Genomic DNA, 17,607 nt, shown 5'->3' with positions numbered 1-17,607 from the left:
CATTCTCTGGGGAGTCAGGCTAAGCACCTGACTGGGCCGGGTGTAAGAGAATATGAAGGAAACAATTAGAGATAAAATGTTGGCAATTCTTTGGAGGAGTTTTGCTGCAAAAAGCAGCAAAAAAATTAAGGTGGTAGATGATGAGAAGAGGAGGTTAAAAAAAATCTGTTCAAAATTTCTTTCATTTGCTTTAAGTGGGAGAAATATTTGTATGCTGATGACCTGTTCACTGTTCACTTGTTCTTGCGTGTCTATATGCTGGTGGTAAAAAAATGTATGAGAGGACAGGGTTCTTGGAACTTTAACCTTCACTGGCTTGAGGGGCCAGACCTAGTTCACCGGGAATGGAACTGGTTTCACGCAGATGTGTGACAAGTTTTTTAATAGGAACAGGCCAGAAGATAAACTGTAATATTGAAGTGGTGGTGTATGTGGGTTGTATGAAATTTCTCTTTAAAATAAGTTACCCTATCATCTGTCCCTGTCATGGAGGATCTATTATCTATAGGCTTGATCAGAAGATCCTCTTCTCTCACTATGGAAAAACTAAGGAAGCCTCTTCCTATTGATGTTATTATTGATAATATTTAACAGGTCTCTATTAAAAGAGACCTTGGCAAACTCTGGTATTATAGAGGTGTTATACATACCCGTAAGGTGCCAGGCAGTCAGGTCCTTAAGGCAAGGGAATTAAAAGGATGGAGAAGGGTAAGAATCAAAGCAAGGGAAAGCTTTCCGGATGAATGCTGAGTCCCTTCACCAAGTACAAGAGAAAAGGAGAAGGTCAATCTAGAACCTGCCTACTGGAACCCCATTACTACTCTGGAAACTTTCAAATATGTTAGAGTCCCCAAAACCATGAAGAAATATGTAAGTGTAAAGTATTATTAATAGTGATAGTAACAAAAAGCTTAGAAAATTCTAATGGTACTGTAATTTCAGTACAAAAAAAATTTTTTTTTTTTAAAGATTTTATTTATTTGAGAGAGAGAATGAGACAGAGAGCACATGAGAGGGGGGAGGGTCAGAGGGAGAAGCAGACTCCCTGCTGAGCAGGGAGCCTGATGTGGGACTCAATCCAGGGACTCCAGGACCATGACCTGAGCCGAAGGCAGTCGCTTAACCAACTGAGCCACCCAGGCGCCCTCAGTACAAAATTTTTAAATTCAGTAGGACTTAAAGGTTAGCACTAGATTAAGATTTCTTTTAGGACTAACTACTCTCTCTGTGTTCTCTGCAAGTGTTTCCTCCCCTGCCCAAGCATCAAAACCTACCCTGAGTTTCTTTAAATTAAAACTCCACTGTATCTTCATTACACAACAGTTGTCTAAATAAAAACCGAGATGATCAATACCTCAGAATGTAAAAACCCATTAGCTCCATAAAGAGCAAAAGATTATCAGAATTATGAAAAAATTAACCGCCAGTTTCTTTATGCTGAAAAATGGTGTTGTATTACTCACTTTTAATCCAGCCGCATAGCCCACTGGCTGTGGGGCAATATTGGACTGTCCAGCTTCCCCGATGACCACAGCTAAGCCAAAGACCTCCTGGAAAGCATCTCGGACGGCAGCAACTTTTACTTCTTTATTTGAGGTCACTACAATATCCAGTTCACCTCCAGATTCTACAAAGATCAGAAGAAAATTTCAATTCCAAATTAATATAATGAAATTCTCATAAGCAATACCATATGCTAACATTTTATTACACAATGATTACGGACCTCACAAAATACAGCAAGATACAGATGATGAACTTTTTTATAGGCTGAGGAAACTAAGATTGATAAGGCCTTGCCGAAGGTAACACAGCTACTTACTTAGCAATGATGTCGGGACTCAAACCTAGGTCTGTCACATACCAGAATCTTCTTTTCACTACACAGCTGATCCATCACACACGTTTTCATCTCCTCATCTAACAGCATCTTATTCCAAGTGCTTAGACCCAAACTACCACTTTTCCTGACTTAAAAATGAGCACTTAATGCATTATCTGAGGGAGTCTCATCTGCAAGCAGAAGATAGCACATATCTTCTAATGGTTCTGAGTATCCAATCTGCCACAGACAGAACGCAACAGTTTTCTTTCTATGGACTACTGTTCCGGAATGTATTAGTAGCCCCACCTTAAAACAGCATTTTGTGGTCAAACAAGCTTGGGAAATACTTTACACACTTCTTTCTTAGAAATTCACAATGAACATTAACATCAAGATTCTGAGAAAAGCAAAAGTTAAAATTCCTGACTTTAACCCAGTACTTTCCATACTTAATGTGTTCATGGAATATGTTAACATCTAATAACCACTCCCAAAAAGTTTTCCATTGATGTCAATTTGGGAAATAATGTTCCAACAGCTATGAAAAAAAGTTTCATTTTCTACTATATCACTCTATTAATTTCACAGGATCTCATTTTCTAGTAAGGTTAAACTTTGGATAAAACATTGCATTTTTTTAAGGCTGCAAATCAAAATGGTTTTTCTGCTGTTGGTCAATAAAGACACACATCCATTATACACAAACTTCTAATACCATGGGGATGCTGGAGTTCCTAGGCCTTCAACTATTAAGCTATCACAGAAATGAACTATGTGGCTTGTGAAATACAAGTTACACATTGAGGATACACTAGAGAAAATGAAAATGAAGACTGTTATTGATGATTACAAGTAATCTGTCAGAGTTGTAAAGAAGCCTGCACTAAATGAGGACTGCCATGAAATGTGTTTATCTAGAAAACAGTTTAAATGTGGGAGTCAACTTTATCATACAACCACATCATTAAAAGAAAAAAAACAGCAGATGCCACAAATGGGATATTTAGTTATAAATTATACAACTATTACTGTCCTAATATGCAAGCATATAAGGAAATGGAAATACCAACATATATAAAACTTGAAATTTAAAAAGGCTAAGATGTGAAATATTTTTTAAAACCTTTTTATTTTCAATTATTTTTAAAACCTATGTACCATGTAGACAAAGTAATTTGATCAAATACACCTAATTTTTAAAAAAATCTTTATCTAACATTTCGTGACATACTGAGTTCAAAGACCTAGTTCTAAGCATAGTGTATTTTGCTACTTAGTATTAATGGCTATCACTAGTAAATAGATTTATCCAGAAAGCTGTTTGTATGGTAAACCATTTTGCCCCAGAAACAATGCTATGCTTTTCCCTAATATGTTGTGGAACAGCTGATAGTATCTTAAAAATACACGGGCTTTTTATCAAGTATCTTTTTTCCTAATAGGATGATCTATAGATCCCATCTTTACTAGAATTTCGTAAGTTACGAAAACCTAAAAGCCACTGACTCCCATAGGAGAGAAGAGAATACACTTTTTACTCATTTTTTCCTCCTTGTGGGACACGTCTCTTGACCCTGAGTACCGTTCCACTGCACTTCAGCTCAAAAGACTTTTTCAGCCTTTTTGTAATAAGTAGTGCCACCTTTAATGATGATGGGAAAAGTAATTCTAAGAACATAGGAAGCTAAACTGTGTTAAAATGCATTTCTAACAGTTCTTGTGCTTTCTTGATACATGTGAAACTGTTATAGTGATTTCTAGAATATTTCTGTAAAAATACCTTAAGCTTTAATTCAAGTTTTGTTACATCAGAATAGTTTTGCTTTTGCTGCCTGTCAATAAGGTGTCAACTTTTTCACATCAGTTTTAATTGCTTTTTATAGCTAACTGATTAAGACTATATATTGTTATGATTTCGCTAATAGACATTTCATTTTCTATCTTCCCCTATAACCCCATCCCCTTCGTCTTTTGCCTTTTTCTCGATGTCAGGCTGACTACTGGCCTGAGAATAAGCCTTGGGTTTGAGTCCTGACTTCATTAGCTCTGTTACCTTGGGGAAGTGAATGAACTTGTTTCTTCACAGTAAAGTATCTGCCACCTCACAGGGCTTGTTCTAAGGATTAAGTAACTGCTTTCACAGTCTAACACAGTACCCGTTAAAGTAGCAAGGACTCCAAAAATACTAATCCCTTTCTTTCCCTCATTCAAAATACAAGCTTGTGAAGAAAAGAATATATACGACACATTAATTATGTCAAATTCAATTACTATGAACATGATAAAGCCATATCTAGGGCAGGGTCCAGTTTCTAAATCCTCTGGTAGTTATGAACACAAAAAACAATTCAGATGACTTAATACTTGATTCAATTTTATACTTTCAGGGAAGCAAAGTGGCTAAGTGCAAAAACAAACTGAATATGGGCCCAGTCTAGCTCCACCAAGCTGTGTGGCCTAGGATAATCATCTCTCTGAACCCAGGGGTTCCTCACCTCAAACTTGAGAAAAATACTTACCGTGCAGAGTTCCTAAGTACTGCCTGGCAGAGCAAGAACTTAGTAAATGGTACTTTTTACTAAGGTCTTATTCTTTGACATTTACTAAACTGTAAACCACCAACAGCATCAAGACTCCTGAAAGCTACTGACTTTTTATTGCTACTGAAAATCTCTGTTCTAGTACCTCTATTCTAGTGCACAGCTTTGGCTTCCAAGTTGTTATCTTTAACAGAATGACTAATAATTGCTCATTGATCCTGCTAAGCAATTGTTTCTTCACACACTGGGACACGTACATTTAAAATAAAATGGCAGAAGGCATGTATGTCTATGTCATCTGTCCGGAGAATTCTTGGGAAGGAGGATTCAAAGGTGGTTAAAATAGCTTCCCCACCAAACTTACTAATCAGATATTATTATAAATAGATTAACTTCCTCTAAAAATATTATTCCCAGGTTAAGCATAATCACACTTAATTAAAACAGATAACTGGACAATTATCAAAATCAAATATAAACAAAGCATCATCTCAAGTGTCCTTAGTGAATAAAGTAAAATACATACAAAGCAACACTAACTGTATTTATAATTGAAATGTATTACTTACAACTGAAGTATACTAATTAGTATACTAATGCATATTGGTTTTACTCCTCCCAAAGTTCATTCTGTGGAGTTTTCAAAATTTATTTGTGACTAAGAGAAAGATAAATTAATAATACCAACACTAAGACTTACCATCAACTTACAACATAAAAGGACTTCCACTGATTACAAGACTATGGAATCACAGTGAGAGGCTGACAAAGGCAAATACTTTAAAAACATACAGCAGATGCTGCTCCATCTTAAGTACATACTGATATACGGAGCCATGCCAGGGTCCAGCGTTGTAATCATGCTTTCTACTGAATGTTTTGTTTTATCAAGCACAGATTTCACCATAGGATTTCCGGCCACACCCTGCACAAGACAAATTAACATATAAATGCCCATTCTAAGCAAAGAACACCTGATGGTGAGAGAAAACTTTTTTAAAGTTTCTGATACATCGCAGACCTGTAATTTGTTAAAATGTAAGAAAAACAAGGCTACAGCAATGTCAAATTGCTCTTAAGTTTTCAAAATGCTCACTCTCACCTTCTCTCCTCATAGACCCATGCAGTCAGTCTGCAGATCACACTGTGAGGAGCACTGACCTGGGAAGTAGGTATGCACACACATTATGTGTGTTCATTTTATGGATGTATATATTTATATGTATCCATTTTATACATGTATACATACGCATTTTATTTCTCTGTGTATTTTATTTTTTTATTTTTTTTAAAGATTTTATTTATTTATTTGAGACAGAGAGAATGAGAGAGAGAGAGAGCACAAGAGGGGGGAGGGTCAGAGGGAGAAGCAGACGCTCTGCTAAACAGGGAGCCCGATGTGGGACTCGATCCCGGGACCCCAGGATCATGACCTGAGCTGAAGGCAGTCGCTTAACCAACTGAGCCACCCAGACGCCCTTTCTCTGTGTATTTCAATTTCATTTCACATCTACTTATTTCTATGAAAGACCAGGTAAAACTTATCCATCAAGGTCCCAAATAAAAACTGTAATTAGTCGTCTCCAAAGACTCATACCTGGTTCCTTAAGAAAAAAATAAAAATATTAATATTTCTCATCCTTATTCCCCAGAAGTTATCTATTAATATATATTACTCTATCTTCTACTAATGTTTCTTTTTTCCTACTTCATATTTGTTAACTCCCAAATTCTCTTTTAACGCAGATCTATTCCTCTGAATTCTTAAAACCACACCATTAAACAGAAGGAATCAGGTCTGAGTCTTCCCTTAACATGCTATATTTCTCCAGTGGTAAAAAGGACTTCAAGGGAGCCGTGCCCCGTGAGATGGCCTCTGGCTAACAGGACCACCATTCCACCTCTTCCAACCTACCAATGAACCAAGGTGAGTCAGAAAAAAGCGGAGTCCGTAACGCCGGTATTTAAAACTGTCAACCAGGGTGCCTGGGTGGCTCAGTTGGTTAAGTGACTGCCTTCAGCTCAGGTCATGATCCTGGAGTCCCGGGAGCGAGTCCCGCATCGGGCTCCCTGCTCGGCGGGGAGTCTGCTTCTCCCTCTGACCCTCTCCCCTCTCATGCTCTCTCTCTCTCTCATTCTCTCTCTCAAATAAATAAATAAAATCTTTAAAAAAAAATAAAAATAAAAAAAATAAAACTGTCAACCAATCTTACGCGGGATATTAGAAGAATGATTTATAAGACATGTAGAGTTGAGCTGGGTACAAGTGCTAACGGACACACTGACACATGCTCTTAACCAGAGAAATAAGGAATAATCCCTGTATGAAGAAAACTTTAAAAAGTACAGAAGGATTAAAAAAAAAGGAATCTTAGAGAAATACCATCTTTGTGAAACATAAAGCTCAAATGTAGTAAATTAGTTAGCCACCTACCAATTTAAAAATATTTAATATATAATTAAGTTGTAGCCAAACCCTCAGAATATTGGGAGGAATGTGACAGAGTAATCCCAAAATTCATTAAGAGAAATAAACAGAAAAGACCAGTAAAGAAAAATTCTAAGTAAAGAGAAACTGGCAAACTTATAAAACTAAATACTGATATATCATTATGAACGCAGAGACTTGGAACTGACCTTTCTTTCTTTACTCATCAATGCATATTCCCCATCCCCACCTGAGCAGAGTAGACTTTCAATAAGTATTAGTATAATAATAAACAGAGTTAACAATAACTAAAATAGTAGGGCACTACTGCAGGGACAGGCCAAACAGCAGAACAGAACACAGAGTCCAGAAACTGACGTTAACACACAACTGCATAACTCCAATAAAGATGACATATCAAAACACTGCGATATGATGCTGGAACAGCTGGGTAAGTGGCTGGAAGAAAATTAAGTTTGACTTCTACCTTATGTAATAAAGTTAAGTGTCAGAAACATTAAATTGGTACGTATTAAAAAAAAATGAAACCATAGAAGAAATCACAGAACATTTACCACATACTGTGGTGGGAAAAGGCCATTCCTAACATAAAAAAATGGAAAGAAAAAAAAGACTGAAAAAAAGACTACTGAAAATTTAGAAGCTTTTGTGTCACAAAAGGGTAATAAAATTTAAATGTATGATAAAAGAGAAAACGTCAATAAATGACAGCGTGTAATAAAATATTACTACATGAGGAGCTCTTACAAATTCATTTAGAAAGGAAAATCATCCCAATTCAGAAAGGGGCAAAGAACACGACTAGAGACTTCACAAAGAAAAAATACAAACGACAAAAAAATCATATGAAGAAATGTTCAGATTTAGTAACCAAAAAAAGCAAATTAAAACGAGGTTATGTTTTTTTGACTATCAAATTAGAAAACGTTCTATTTCAAATTCATAATCAGTGCTGGCAAGTGAAAAATGCTGGGACAGGCTATTTTGGTATAACCCTCCTGGAGAGTCTTTTTTATCAGTAATTTTTAAAATGTTCACTCTGACATTCATCAGGAATTAACCTCAATAAAACAGAGATGGGCATAAAGATCTGCATACAAGAGTGCTCATCATAGTTGTATTTGTAAGAATTACTATTAGAGGACGCTAAAGTACATTAGTAAAATATGGGAAATAAATGCCCCATGGCATGGAGGGCAAAAACAGCCATAAAGAAAAAAAAATTTTTTGAAGAATATTTATGACTGGGAAGATGTTCCTGATATATGCTAGACAAAGACAAACAAAAGATACAAAATAGTGTCCACATGTTACTACCCCATTTTGACTTATCAAAAAAATTACACCTACACAGATATGCACATAAAAAAGACTGAGGAGAACTATAGAAAAGTAGTAGTAAGAACAAAAAGAATTATTTTTTCATTATACCATTCTATATTTTCAAAATCATTGGAATGACCATCTAATAGTTTCAAAATTAAAAAGTTCCGTATAACTTTCAAACTAAATACCCCTTACCTTAATAAAACCCCAGAGTCCACCAGCAGATGCCTCATCCTGACCTCTACCAACTCGAGGATCTTCTTGCTCCTCTGGAAAAGTAATGGCTGATGTGGTTCCCGGTCCCTGGGCCAGAGATGTCAAACTGGCTTGCTGAGTAATGGGAGTCGGCAACATACCTAGTAAATGGCAAAAATTTCTAATATATGTAATTTATTTCATAAACTATTTTCTATAAAAAGATACACTTTAGGAGATGAGTAGCTCAAAATAGCTTTAGTAACGTAAATATATACTCAGGCATTTCAAGACTGAATTATGCACTCCAAGAATCACCTAAACCTTCATAAAATACAAATGAAACAAAATTCTGAAGAAATTTCTTGCCCTTTTTGTAGGCTTTTTAACCAAACATTCTGAAAATGGACAAAATATCAAAAAGTACTTCCTGTTGGTCCTATTTAGCACCTGGATGTGGGCAACTGTAATTCTAATCCCTCTGATGCATAAAAATAATTGATGTGAGCACCCAAGCCCATCATGTAACAATTAGTACTTATTTCATATGCCCTACTTTGACTCAAAAAATAAAATTCACATATTCAAAGACAGAGACATAATGCTTGTACTATGCAAAATATTTTATTTGTAAAAGTAGATTAGCAAAGTTAGATAATAAAAATCGGAACAAAGTTGCTTCTTTTCCTAAAATGAGAAGTAACAGGCAAAAGATGACGAGGATGAAGTTTTTTTTTTTTAAGATTTTATTTATTTATTCATGAGAGACAGAGGGGGAGAGAGAGAGAGAGAGAGAGAAGCAGAGGGAGAAGCAGGCTCCCAAGGAGCAGGGAGCCCGATGTGGGACTCGATCCCAGGACCCTGGGATCATGACCTGAGCCAAAGGCAGACACTCAACCATCTGAGCCACCCAGGCGCCTGAGGATGAAGTTTTGATACTAGTGTCCAACAACCATTCCAGGAAAGCCAAGAAGGTAGGTGTAACCGACTTAGAAAAGATGGCCCATTACCATAAACTTAAGGCACACATGAGCTTTTATTTGGTTTTAAATTTTTACCTGGCTAAATAAAACTACTCCCTACTCCCTGGACCATTCTTGTCCAGATAACCTTTTAAGTAAAGCTTTAAAAAAAGACTCTCAAATATCACCCTGGTGTCTCTCTATTAAGTATACAAAATATTAAAACAAGTATTTGGAATTTTATCTGACACTACATACACTATACATACTCTACATTTTACAACACACAAAATTTATCATTTACTAGTAACATCAGCTTTATTTTGATAATATAAATGACAAAACACGAGAACAGAAAACTCCAGAGATCAAAGACATGAGTTAAAGGTAATGTAGCAAAAAAGAAAAAAAGTTAAAAAAAAAAAGTAATGCAGAAATACTGAAACACTCAAACAGTACTGATGAGAAAGTGAAATGGTGCAACTGCTTTGGAAAACAGTCTAGCAGTTTCTTGAAAGTGAACAATTCCATGCTAGTTATATACCCAAGAGACATGAAAATATGTCCTCACAAAAACCTGTACACAAATGTTCATAAAAGCAGTATGTGTAATACCAAAAAGTAGAAACAACACAACAGTTCATCAATGGATGAGATGAATCAACAAAATTGGAAGGAAAATCCATACTATGGAATACGGAGCCATAAAAAAGAATACAGTCCCATGCTACAGCGTGGATGACCTTAAAAATATACCGAGGGGACCCCGGGGGGCTCAGTCGGTTAAGCGTCTGCCTTCGGCTCAGGTCATGATCCCAGGGTCCTGGGATGGAGCCCTGCATCGGGCTCCCTGCTCAGTGGGGAGTCTGCTTCTCCCTCTCCTCCCTCTGCCCCTCCCCACACTCATGTGTTCACTCACTCACTCTCTCAAATAAATAAAATCTTCAAAAAAAAAAAAAAATACTAACTGAAAGAAGCTTGTCACAAAAGACTATATATGGTATGATTCCATTTATATGAAAGATCCAAAATAGGTATATTCAGAGACATAAAACAGTTGAATGATTGTTTGGGGCTGTGAACATCGGGAGCAAGTAGGGAGTGACTAACAGGTAGAGGGCTTCTTTTTGGGGATGATTAAAAGGTTCTATAACTGATGAGAGTGATGATGGCACAACTCTGTAAATACCGTGACAACTACTGAATCGTATACTTTAAAGGGGTAAATTGTATGATACGTAAATTATTTACCAATAAAGCAGTTACTAAAAAATGTATTTAAACATTAGCTGTAGTCATTTATTTCAAAGTATCAGTAAGAGAGAATTACCTGTTACCGGAGGTGCAGAGAATGATGGCATCAGGGGCGTCTGGGGAGCTCTTCCTGCGTGTCCCCTTGTAATGTCGTAAGCTGCCCCAACGGAAAATCCCGACGTGGGAGGACCGGAAGAGGGTGCAGATAAAAGAGTGCTTGGGGCAGACGATGTAGCCGGGAAGTGGGACAGAGGAGGATTACTGAAGGCAGCAGCAGGTGGTGGAGAGACAGGAGGTGGGATGGAAGTAGCAAGGGCTGGAACAGAAGGGACCGGTGAAGGTGGCACGAAGGGCAAGGGTGCCGAGGGCCTCACAGGAGGGAGGGACGGCTGAGGGGTGGAGTACGCGTGTGGCGGCAAGGACTGTATGGACGACACATTCGGAGAAGAGAAAGAACTGGTTGCAGCTAGAAGATGGGGAGGAAAAAAACCCACAAAATCGGAAATGCTTTTCACTTAGTTTTCAAAGTATCTCATTACTTTTTTATTGCAAAATTTAAAAATTTAATAGACCATAACCCAATAACTATTTTTTAATGTGTTATTTAAAATATACAACACATACGACTAAGTGCAAATGACTTTCGACTCCCGTAAGTAAAAGCAGCAGTTACATAAAATTAAGTTATAGTCCTGTTCGTAAGCAGATCTTTTTGTTTTCATTCATTTTGCTATTTTTTAAGAAAATAGAGCTGTTTTTCACGCCTGCTGCCTTCAGCATAAAAACCTACACAGTGACTCAAAAATTTTGGTCAGAAGGTTAATCATCACAAAGTCTTCGAACACAAGACAAAACTAACATATACTTTTTAGGGTATTTTTGTCCTAAGAAGATGATTTACAGTCAGTATGAATATAGAGAACAAAAGTTTACCCAAAGCAAAATATACTTTTAGGCTTAAATAAAAAAGGTCACTTCCCTTCATCCTGGCAAAAGATCAGAGATGTTTTCATCTATGTATTTTTTCTTTTAATTGACTCTGAGAAAAGTTAACAGTGTCGCTCCTACCCTCCAGACACAGGAGGTGCTGGCACCGCCACATACCTAAAGGCAGAGGGGTGGAAGCCACAGCGGCTGCGGCCAGTCCCGCAGGGTGCGGTGGAGGGGTCCCCGGGGGGGTTGTCTCTATTCCGCTCTCTTCCATCATTTTTCTTCAGTTACGGTTTACTGTAAAAATAGAAAAATGTAACATATATTGCACAGTAATCAAGTGTATTTTTAAAGAACAATTTTAGAAAGAAATCATCAAGACACAGAGGTCTAAACGATTTATAATACCACTTATTTCTGGGTAAAGGATCTGTCAAAATTCCTAGGAAAACATTGTCTGTGACAATGTTTAATATGCACGTAATATGCACATAACATTTTCATACACATACTTTTATAATTGGGAAATAATTTTATGTTAACTATTTGTAAATTTCAAACAGTAACTCACTAATATAATTTTCTGCCACATGAATATACTTAGACTTTTGTCTACATTCCAGTTACTATTACATTTCAAATAAAAATAGATTAAGTTTTTTTTTTTTTTTTACTTCTTCTTTCCCCGTTAAACATTATATATATGGGCTATTTCTGTTAACATGAAAAAAAAAACTGAAATGTGCTCAATTCCCAGTGTCCCTAGTTCACATTTAAAATCATACTTAGTAATGGCTAAATGATATGTCTCATTTTTTAGAAATGTTAACTTCAGCAAAAATGTTATATGGTAACTAAACAGCAGAGTCCTAAGATAAAAATGGATTATAAAATGTGGGAAAACGTCCTTAAAAATTACAAACTTTCAAGTGTGTCTCAAGTATAGAATCAAAACTTCTAAATAAAACTTCTGGTTTTGACTTTGATGTGTTTAGTCATTTAACAAATACTCAGTGAAAGTCACTTGCTTGATAAGCACTGTACTGGTGCCTCTGGACATACAATGTAAGCAAAAACAAACAGGAAACTTACAGTCCAGTACAGGAGAGGATCAAGTAATACCACTAATGTACAATGAACCGTAGCCTTAATTATGTGCTCTGAGGGTAAGAACACCATCCTATTTGAGAAGAATACGATTTTCAGTTGAGTGCGGAAAGGAAGTCACATATAAACAGAGATCTGAAAGATGTACAGAATTTAATTAGGCAAGGAAAAAGAAGTCAATAGGGAAGATTTCAGAAAAAGTGAATATAGGCTATGTATACCAGCCCTGTAAGGCAGAGCGGTCAAGACACATTCAAGAAAACCCATGTGGCAAGGAACAGGAAAAAAAGAATGAAGACTGGAGACACAGTCTTCACAACAGTCTTATAAACCACGTCAAGGAGTTGGGTTTTTTAAGAACAGAAAGGCACCATACAGCTTTCAAGCTGGGGATGACATATTTGTCTTTTAACTTTTTTGAAGAAATTTTAGATTCGTAAAAAGATGCAAAAATAGACCAGAGTTCCTGAGTATCCTACACCCAGCTTCTCCCACCAACAGCATCTTACCTAACTGCAGTAGGGTGATCACACCCAGGAAATTAACACTGGTGCAATACTAGTAACTAATGATTTTATCTGGATTTTCACCTGTTTCTACGTGTGTATGTTTCTGTGTGTGTGTAGTTCTATAAAGTTTCATCATATACAAAGACTCATATAACCAACACCACAATCAGGATTCAGAACGGTCCCATCACCCTAAAGAAACTCTTTCATGGTGCCCCTCTGTCACAGCCTCCCACTAACCGCAAGCTGTGACAACGGACTATTCTCTATCATTTTCTCATTTAATGAATGTTACCTAAATAGAATCATACAGCATATAACATTTTAAGATCGGCTTTTTTTTTCAGTCTATACAATGCTGAGACCTATCCAAGTTGTTGGATGTATCACATTTTTTTTTAATTGCTGAATAGTATTCCATTTTATTGATGTGCCACAGTTTACTGGTCTGGTGAAGGGCATTTAGGCTAATTCCAGCTTTTGGCAAGTCATATTTGTGTTCTGAAAACATTCCTTTGACCACAGTATGCAGGTTGGGACATAGGGCAGTCAGAATAAATGCAGAGAGACTATTAAGAAGGATAGAGGTAATTCATACAGGAACTGAGAACTCCCAAGACAAGTGCCTCTCAAGTGCCGGAGGGGAGGAGAGTGATCTTGCCTCCCAGGGGTCACTGGGCAACGTCTGAGACATTTCTGGTTGTCAGAACTAGAGTGACTACCGGTACCTAGTAGGTAAAGACTAGGAATACCACTAAAAATTGCACAATTTACAGAAAAACCCTCACAAGAAAGAATTATCTGGCCCCACATAGCAATAGTGCCAAGAGTGAGCAGCTTTGCCCCAGACTAGTGTGATGACAGGGGAGAGAGGGAAGAATGAGTAGATTCAAAAACTGGATATGGGGCATGACTTGCACAACTAACTGTATAGATGGCTATGCATTCACTAAGACAGGGAATATGGGAAAAGGTCAAGATGTCTGATGTCTTCTTTTTTGGGAAGGGGTATCATGCACTGTTTAAAATTGGACATACTGAGTTTAAGCTCCTTGAAACACCCAAATAGAGATACTGACGTGGTCTGCGGTTTAGCAGTAAGTGTAGGTTTCTTCAGTTTACTGACAAGTCTCTAAAGTCATGTTCTGGGATAAGGTTATCTAAGAAGAGAACACCACGTGAAAAAGAAAAGATGACCCAACTGATCCTTGAAAAAGTGCCTGGCAAAAGATGAGCTTGCAGAGAAGAGTGAGATGACCAAAAAGGGGAAAACCAGGAGAATGTGGTGTCCAAAAGCCAAAGAAGTTCCAAGGTGGGAATGGGCAGCAGGGTCAAATGCTGCAGAAATGCCAAAATAGGGTGATATCTGAAAAAATGCAGTCGATTTTCCAAAGTGAAGATATGAACACAGTGAGAGCAGTTTCCATGCAAAGAGCAGGGCTAGAAGCCAGTTTCCCCTGGACTGAGTAGGGGGGAGGTGAGGTAGAAATACACAACACTTTCAAAGAGTTTAGTTGTGAACGCAGAGGAAACATCTATGGCATTTAAATAGAGACCAGGGATCAGGGAGGCACCATCTTTTCACTCAGTACCTCTACACCAAAAGGAGATAACCTGGAACACAAACAGGGGACTTCTGGGGACCTCACTGCTTCCTGCCAAAGCTACCTCTTTTCATCTCCCCATTTTCCTCCTTACAGATGCTACCAAATCCTTACACTGGCCACTGGAAGTCACATTTAAAGATAATCTTGATCCCTAAAATTAATGAATGTGTTGGCAAAATAGCCTGTGCAATAAAAACAACTTATAACCTGCAATAAAGGGTCAGTTTCTTTCAGTCTTTTAAAAAGACACACTAGGAAATGGCTTAATTGACGTTATCAGGCAAATTTTGTGTGCATAAACATTATGCCTTCTTACTGAAGGAAAGCTACTGTGATAACAGTGAAGTGTCAGCTGGTAAAGGTTTTAGTGCATACCGCTCGCAGCATAAAAAGTGTTACTAACGTATCAACATTAAAGAAAGTGACGAAAATGGCTTAGAAAATTGAGTCCTCAGGCTCTGGCTGACCCTCCTCTTCCAACTTGCTTCCATTATGGTTTTTCTGGTACAAAGTAAATGGCTACTTATGAGAATACAATAAAGAAATGGAATAATGCAGCTTTGATCAAAGTAAAAGCATTAAAAGCAATTATTATTGGTGTTCTAACAGATAACGAACGCCAAAGCAGGATGTGAGTTTAGTCTCTACATTCTCAGCTCTGATCCCAAAATAAACTTCCATAAATGTTAACTGAATGAAATAGTGGCGTAAAGGAAAAAGACCGGAACGCCAAAATGTCATGCTGGCAAGCAAGTACATGGTGTCACTCAAAAATACCTACTCTGAATGGCAGAAATGGTTATAAATTTTGCCAATCTAGGACAGGACCGATCTTGCAAATTTGCCGGAAACCGGTCCCAAGAACGAACAAAGAGCAGAATGCAAAAGCTGGGGGAACCCAGGGAAAAATAAGCTACTTCCCACGGCCGTTCCCGGTGTGTGGACCCAGGAGTCGGGAGAAGGCGGGAACAGCCGAAATCCCGTGCCAGGAGATAGCGGCCTCCCCGCAAGCTCTGCCACGTCTCCAGGCCGGGCCGGGCCGGGCTAAGGTCAGCGGGCGCCAGCCGCCCGTCCCTCTCCGACCGCCAGCGCGCTGGAAGGCGGAGCCAAACGGCCAGGGGCGCCGGTCTGGGTCCGCGCCCCGGAGCAACGGGCCGGAACCAGACCCACGACCCGCACCCACAGCGCTAAGCGCGGCAGGGACTGCTCGTCTGGCCAAGGGCCCCCGTGCCCCGGCCGCACCATGCACGCTCACACAGCCCGCGCGCGGGACTCGACGAGTGCGGGCCTCCGACGCGACCCTGACCGTCCCGCGGCGCCGGCCGGCCAGCCCGCCCACCTGGCAGGGACTGCGCCCGTTGGCGCCCGCATCCCATCGCGCCGCCCGCCAGCACCCGCGTCGCTGCCAGGCTGCCGCTCACCTGGAGGCCCGAGGGAGTGTCTGCGTGGGAGCTGCAAGGTGCGGGACAGAGAGCTCGGGGTGCTAAGACTACGGCTCCGAGAAGACCACGAAGATGCCGGCAGGAGCTCACCGCCGCGCGTCCCCGCCTCCAAAATGGCCACCGGAGGCGCACGCCCCTGCGGCTGCCACGTCGACCGCGCGCCGCCCCGCCCCGCCCCGCCCCGCCCCGCCCCGCGCCTCGCCCCGCCCCGCCCCCTGGGAGCCTTGTCGCGCCCCGCCCCTCCCGGGAACGCAGGTTAAACTCGTCTGAGTACTTGTGACCTGAAGTCCTGGGCCCCGGCCCCTTCAGGAACGTTTCCAGTAGCACGGTCGTGCTTCCCTCTCCACGACCCTACACGCAGGAACGGCACCCTCGTTATCTCCTATCTCCCTAACTCTATCTGTAAGATGAGAATATTATCTACCATCTCTAAGTCAGACACGTAAGAGTCAAAATGAGGAGTATGAAAGCACTTTTTTAAACTGCTGAGTGTTAAACACATGAAAAATTGTTTTTGTTGCTTCCAAATTCCTTTAGGAACCCATTTACAGATTTCACATTAATAGAGCTCTTGGACTTGACAGTTGTGAGCATTCTAAAATGCCTCATTAAAAAGTTGACAGTATTTAACTCTGCCCTGACTTCAGATCTTCCTTTGCAACTACAGTGGGTTGTTTCTTTTGGTGGTGACTCTTAATCCATCCACAGAGAATGTGTGTAGGTAGTTAACTAGGTTACTTTTCTAAAAGCGCTGTTTGGGTGGGGCTGAAAGTAGTTACCATCCCCATCTTTGGTCGACACCCTTAATAGCTATAAGGTTTACTGGTTTCTTCATTCATTCAACAAATATTTATTAGTGGCAGCAATGTACTGAGCATTAATACTGGAAATGTAGAATGAACAAGACAGACAATGTCCTGACACTCACAGGGAGAGAGAGGCTATGAACAGGAAAATAGACTGTTTACGATGGGCACTTTCAGGATAATCAATAAACCGATATGTTATGGACAGTAATTGGCCACTTTGGATAGGATGGATGAGCAAGGCTTCTCTGAGGAGGTGGGATTTGAGCAGAGACCGGTCAGGAAGCAGGCCTGTGGTTATCTGGCTAGAAGGAAGGTCACACAAAGGCTCTAAGGGAGGGTGCTTGGCACCTTTGCAGAACAACAAGGAAACTGAGACTGGGTGGTAAGAAATGAGGTCAGAGAGATAGCAGGGCCAGATCATATCAGCGTTACAGGCCCTGGTAAGACCTTTGGGTTATATTCTGAGAGAAATGGGAAGTGGAAAGTTTTGGGCAGAGGACTGGCAAGATTTGACTTCAGTGTAAAATCACTCTCTGATTGCTGTGACTCTAGCCGACAAAAGGACTAAAACAGGATGGCCAATAATACCACGTTGGTGGCTTGTGTAGCTCACTGGGCAGGAGGAGGTGATGCATGGTCTAGATACATTCTG

The 17,607-nt window shown here is 39.5% G+C and overlaps 1 protein-coding gene across 4 annotated transcripts in view; it reads right to left on the bottom strand.

Moving 5' to 3' along the window:
- The window catches only part of PRRC1 (proline rich coiled-coil 1), a 54,204-nt gene extending 37,938 nt beyond the window's left edge, over positions 1–16,266 (bottom strand). For all 4 annotated transcript variants that reach the window (XM_025860900.2, XM_073878613.1, XM_025860901.2 and 1 more), the window contains exons 1-6: positions 16,126–16,266; positions 11,656–11,778; positions 10,628–11,017; positions 8,336–8,496; positions 5,188–5,290; positions 1,464–1,627 (exon numbers count right to left, since the gene is read on the bottom strand). In XM_025860900.2, the coding sequence (XP_025716685.1) occupies positions 1,464–1,627; positions 5,188–5,290; positions 8,336–8,496; positions 10,628–11,017; positions 11,656–11,758 (921 nt within the window). In that variant the 5' untranslated portion in view covers positions 11,759–11,778; positions 16,126–16,266. The remainder of the gene's footprint in view (positions 1–1,463; positions 1,628–5,187; positions 5,291–8,335; positions 8,497–10,627; positions 11,018–11,655; positions 11,779–16,125) is intronic.
- Positions 16,267–17,607: the final 1,341 nt, after the last annotated feature.

The sequence above is a fragment of the Callorhinus ursinus genome, unplaced genomic scaffold (assembly GCF_003265705.2).
Source record: "Callorhinus ursinus isolate GAN/ISIS: 27379988/994484 unplaced genomic scaffold, GSC_fseal_2.0 scaffold30, whole genome shotgun sequence".
In the NCBI taxonomy this organism is placed as follows: domain Eukaryota; kingdom Metazoa; phylum Chordata; class Mammalia; order Carnivora; family Otariidae; genus Callorhinus; species Callorhinus ursinus.
The sequence above is the reverse complement of the archived record's forward strand: the minus strand, read 5'-3'. Positions and strand labels throughout refer to the sequence as shown.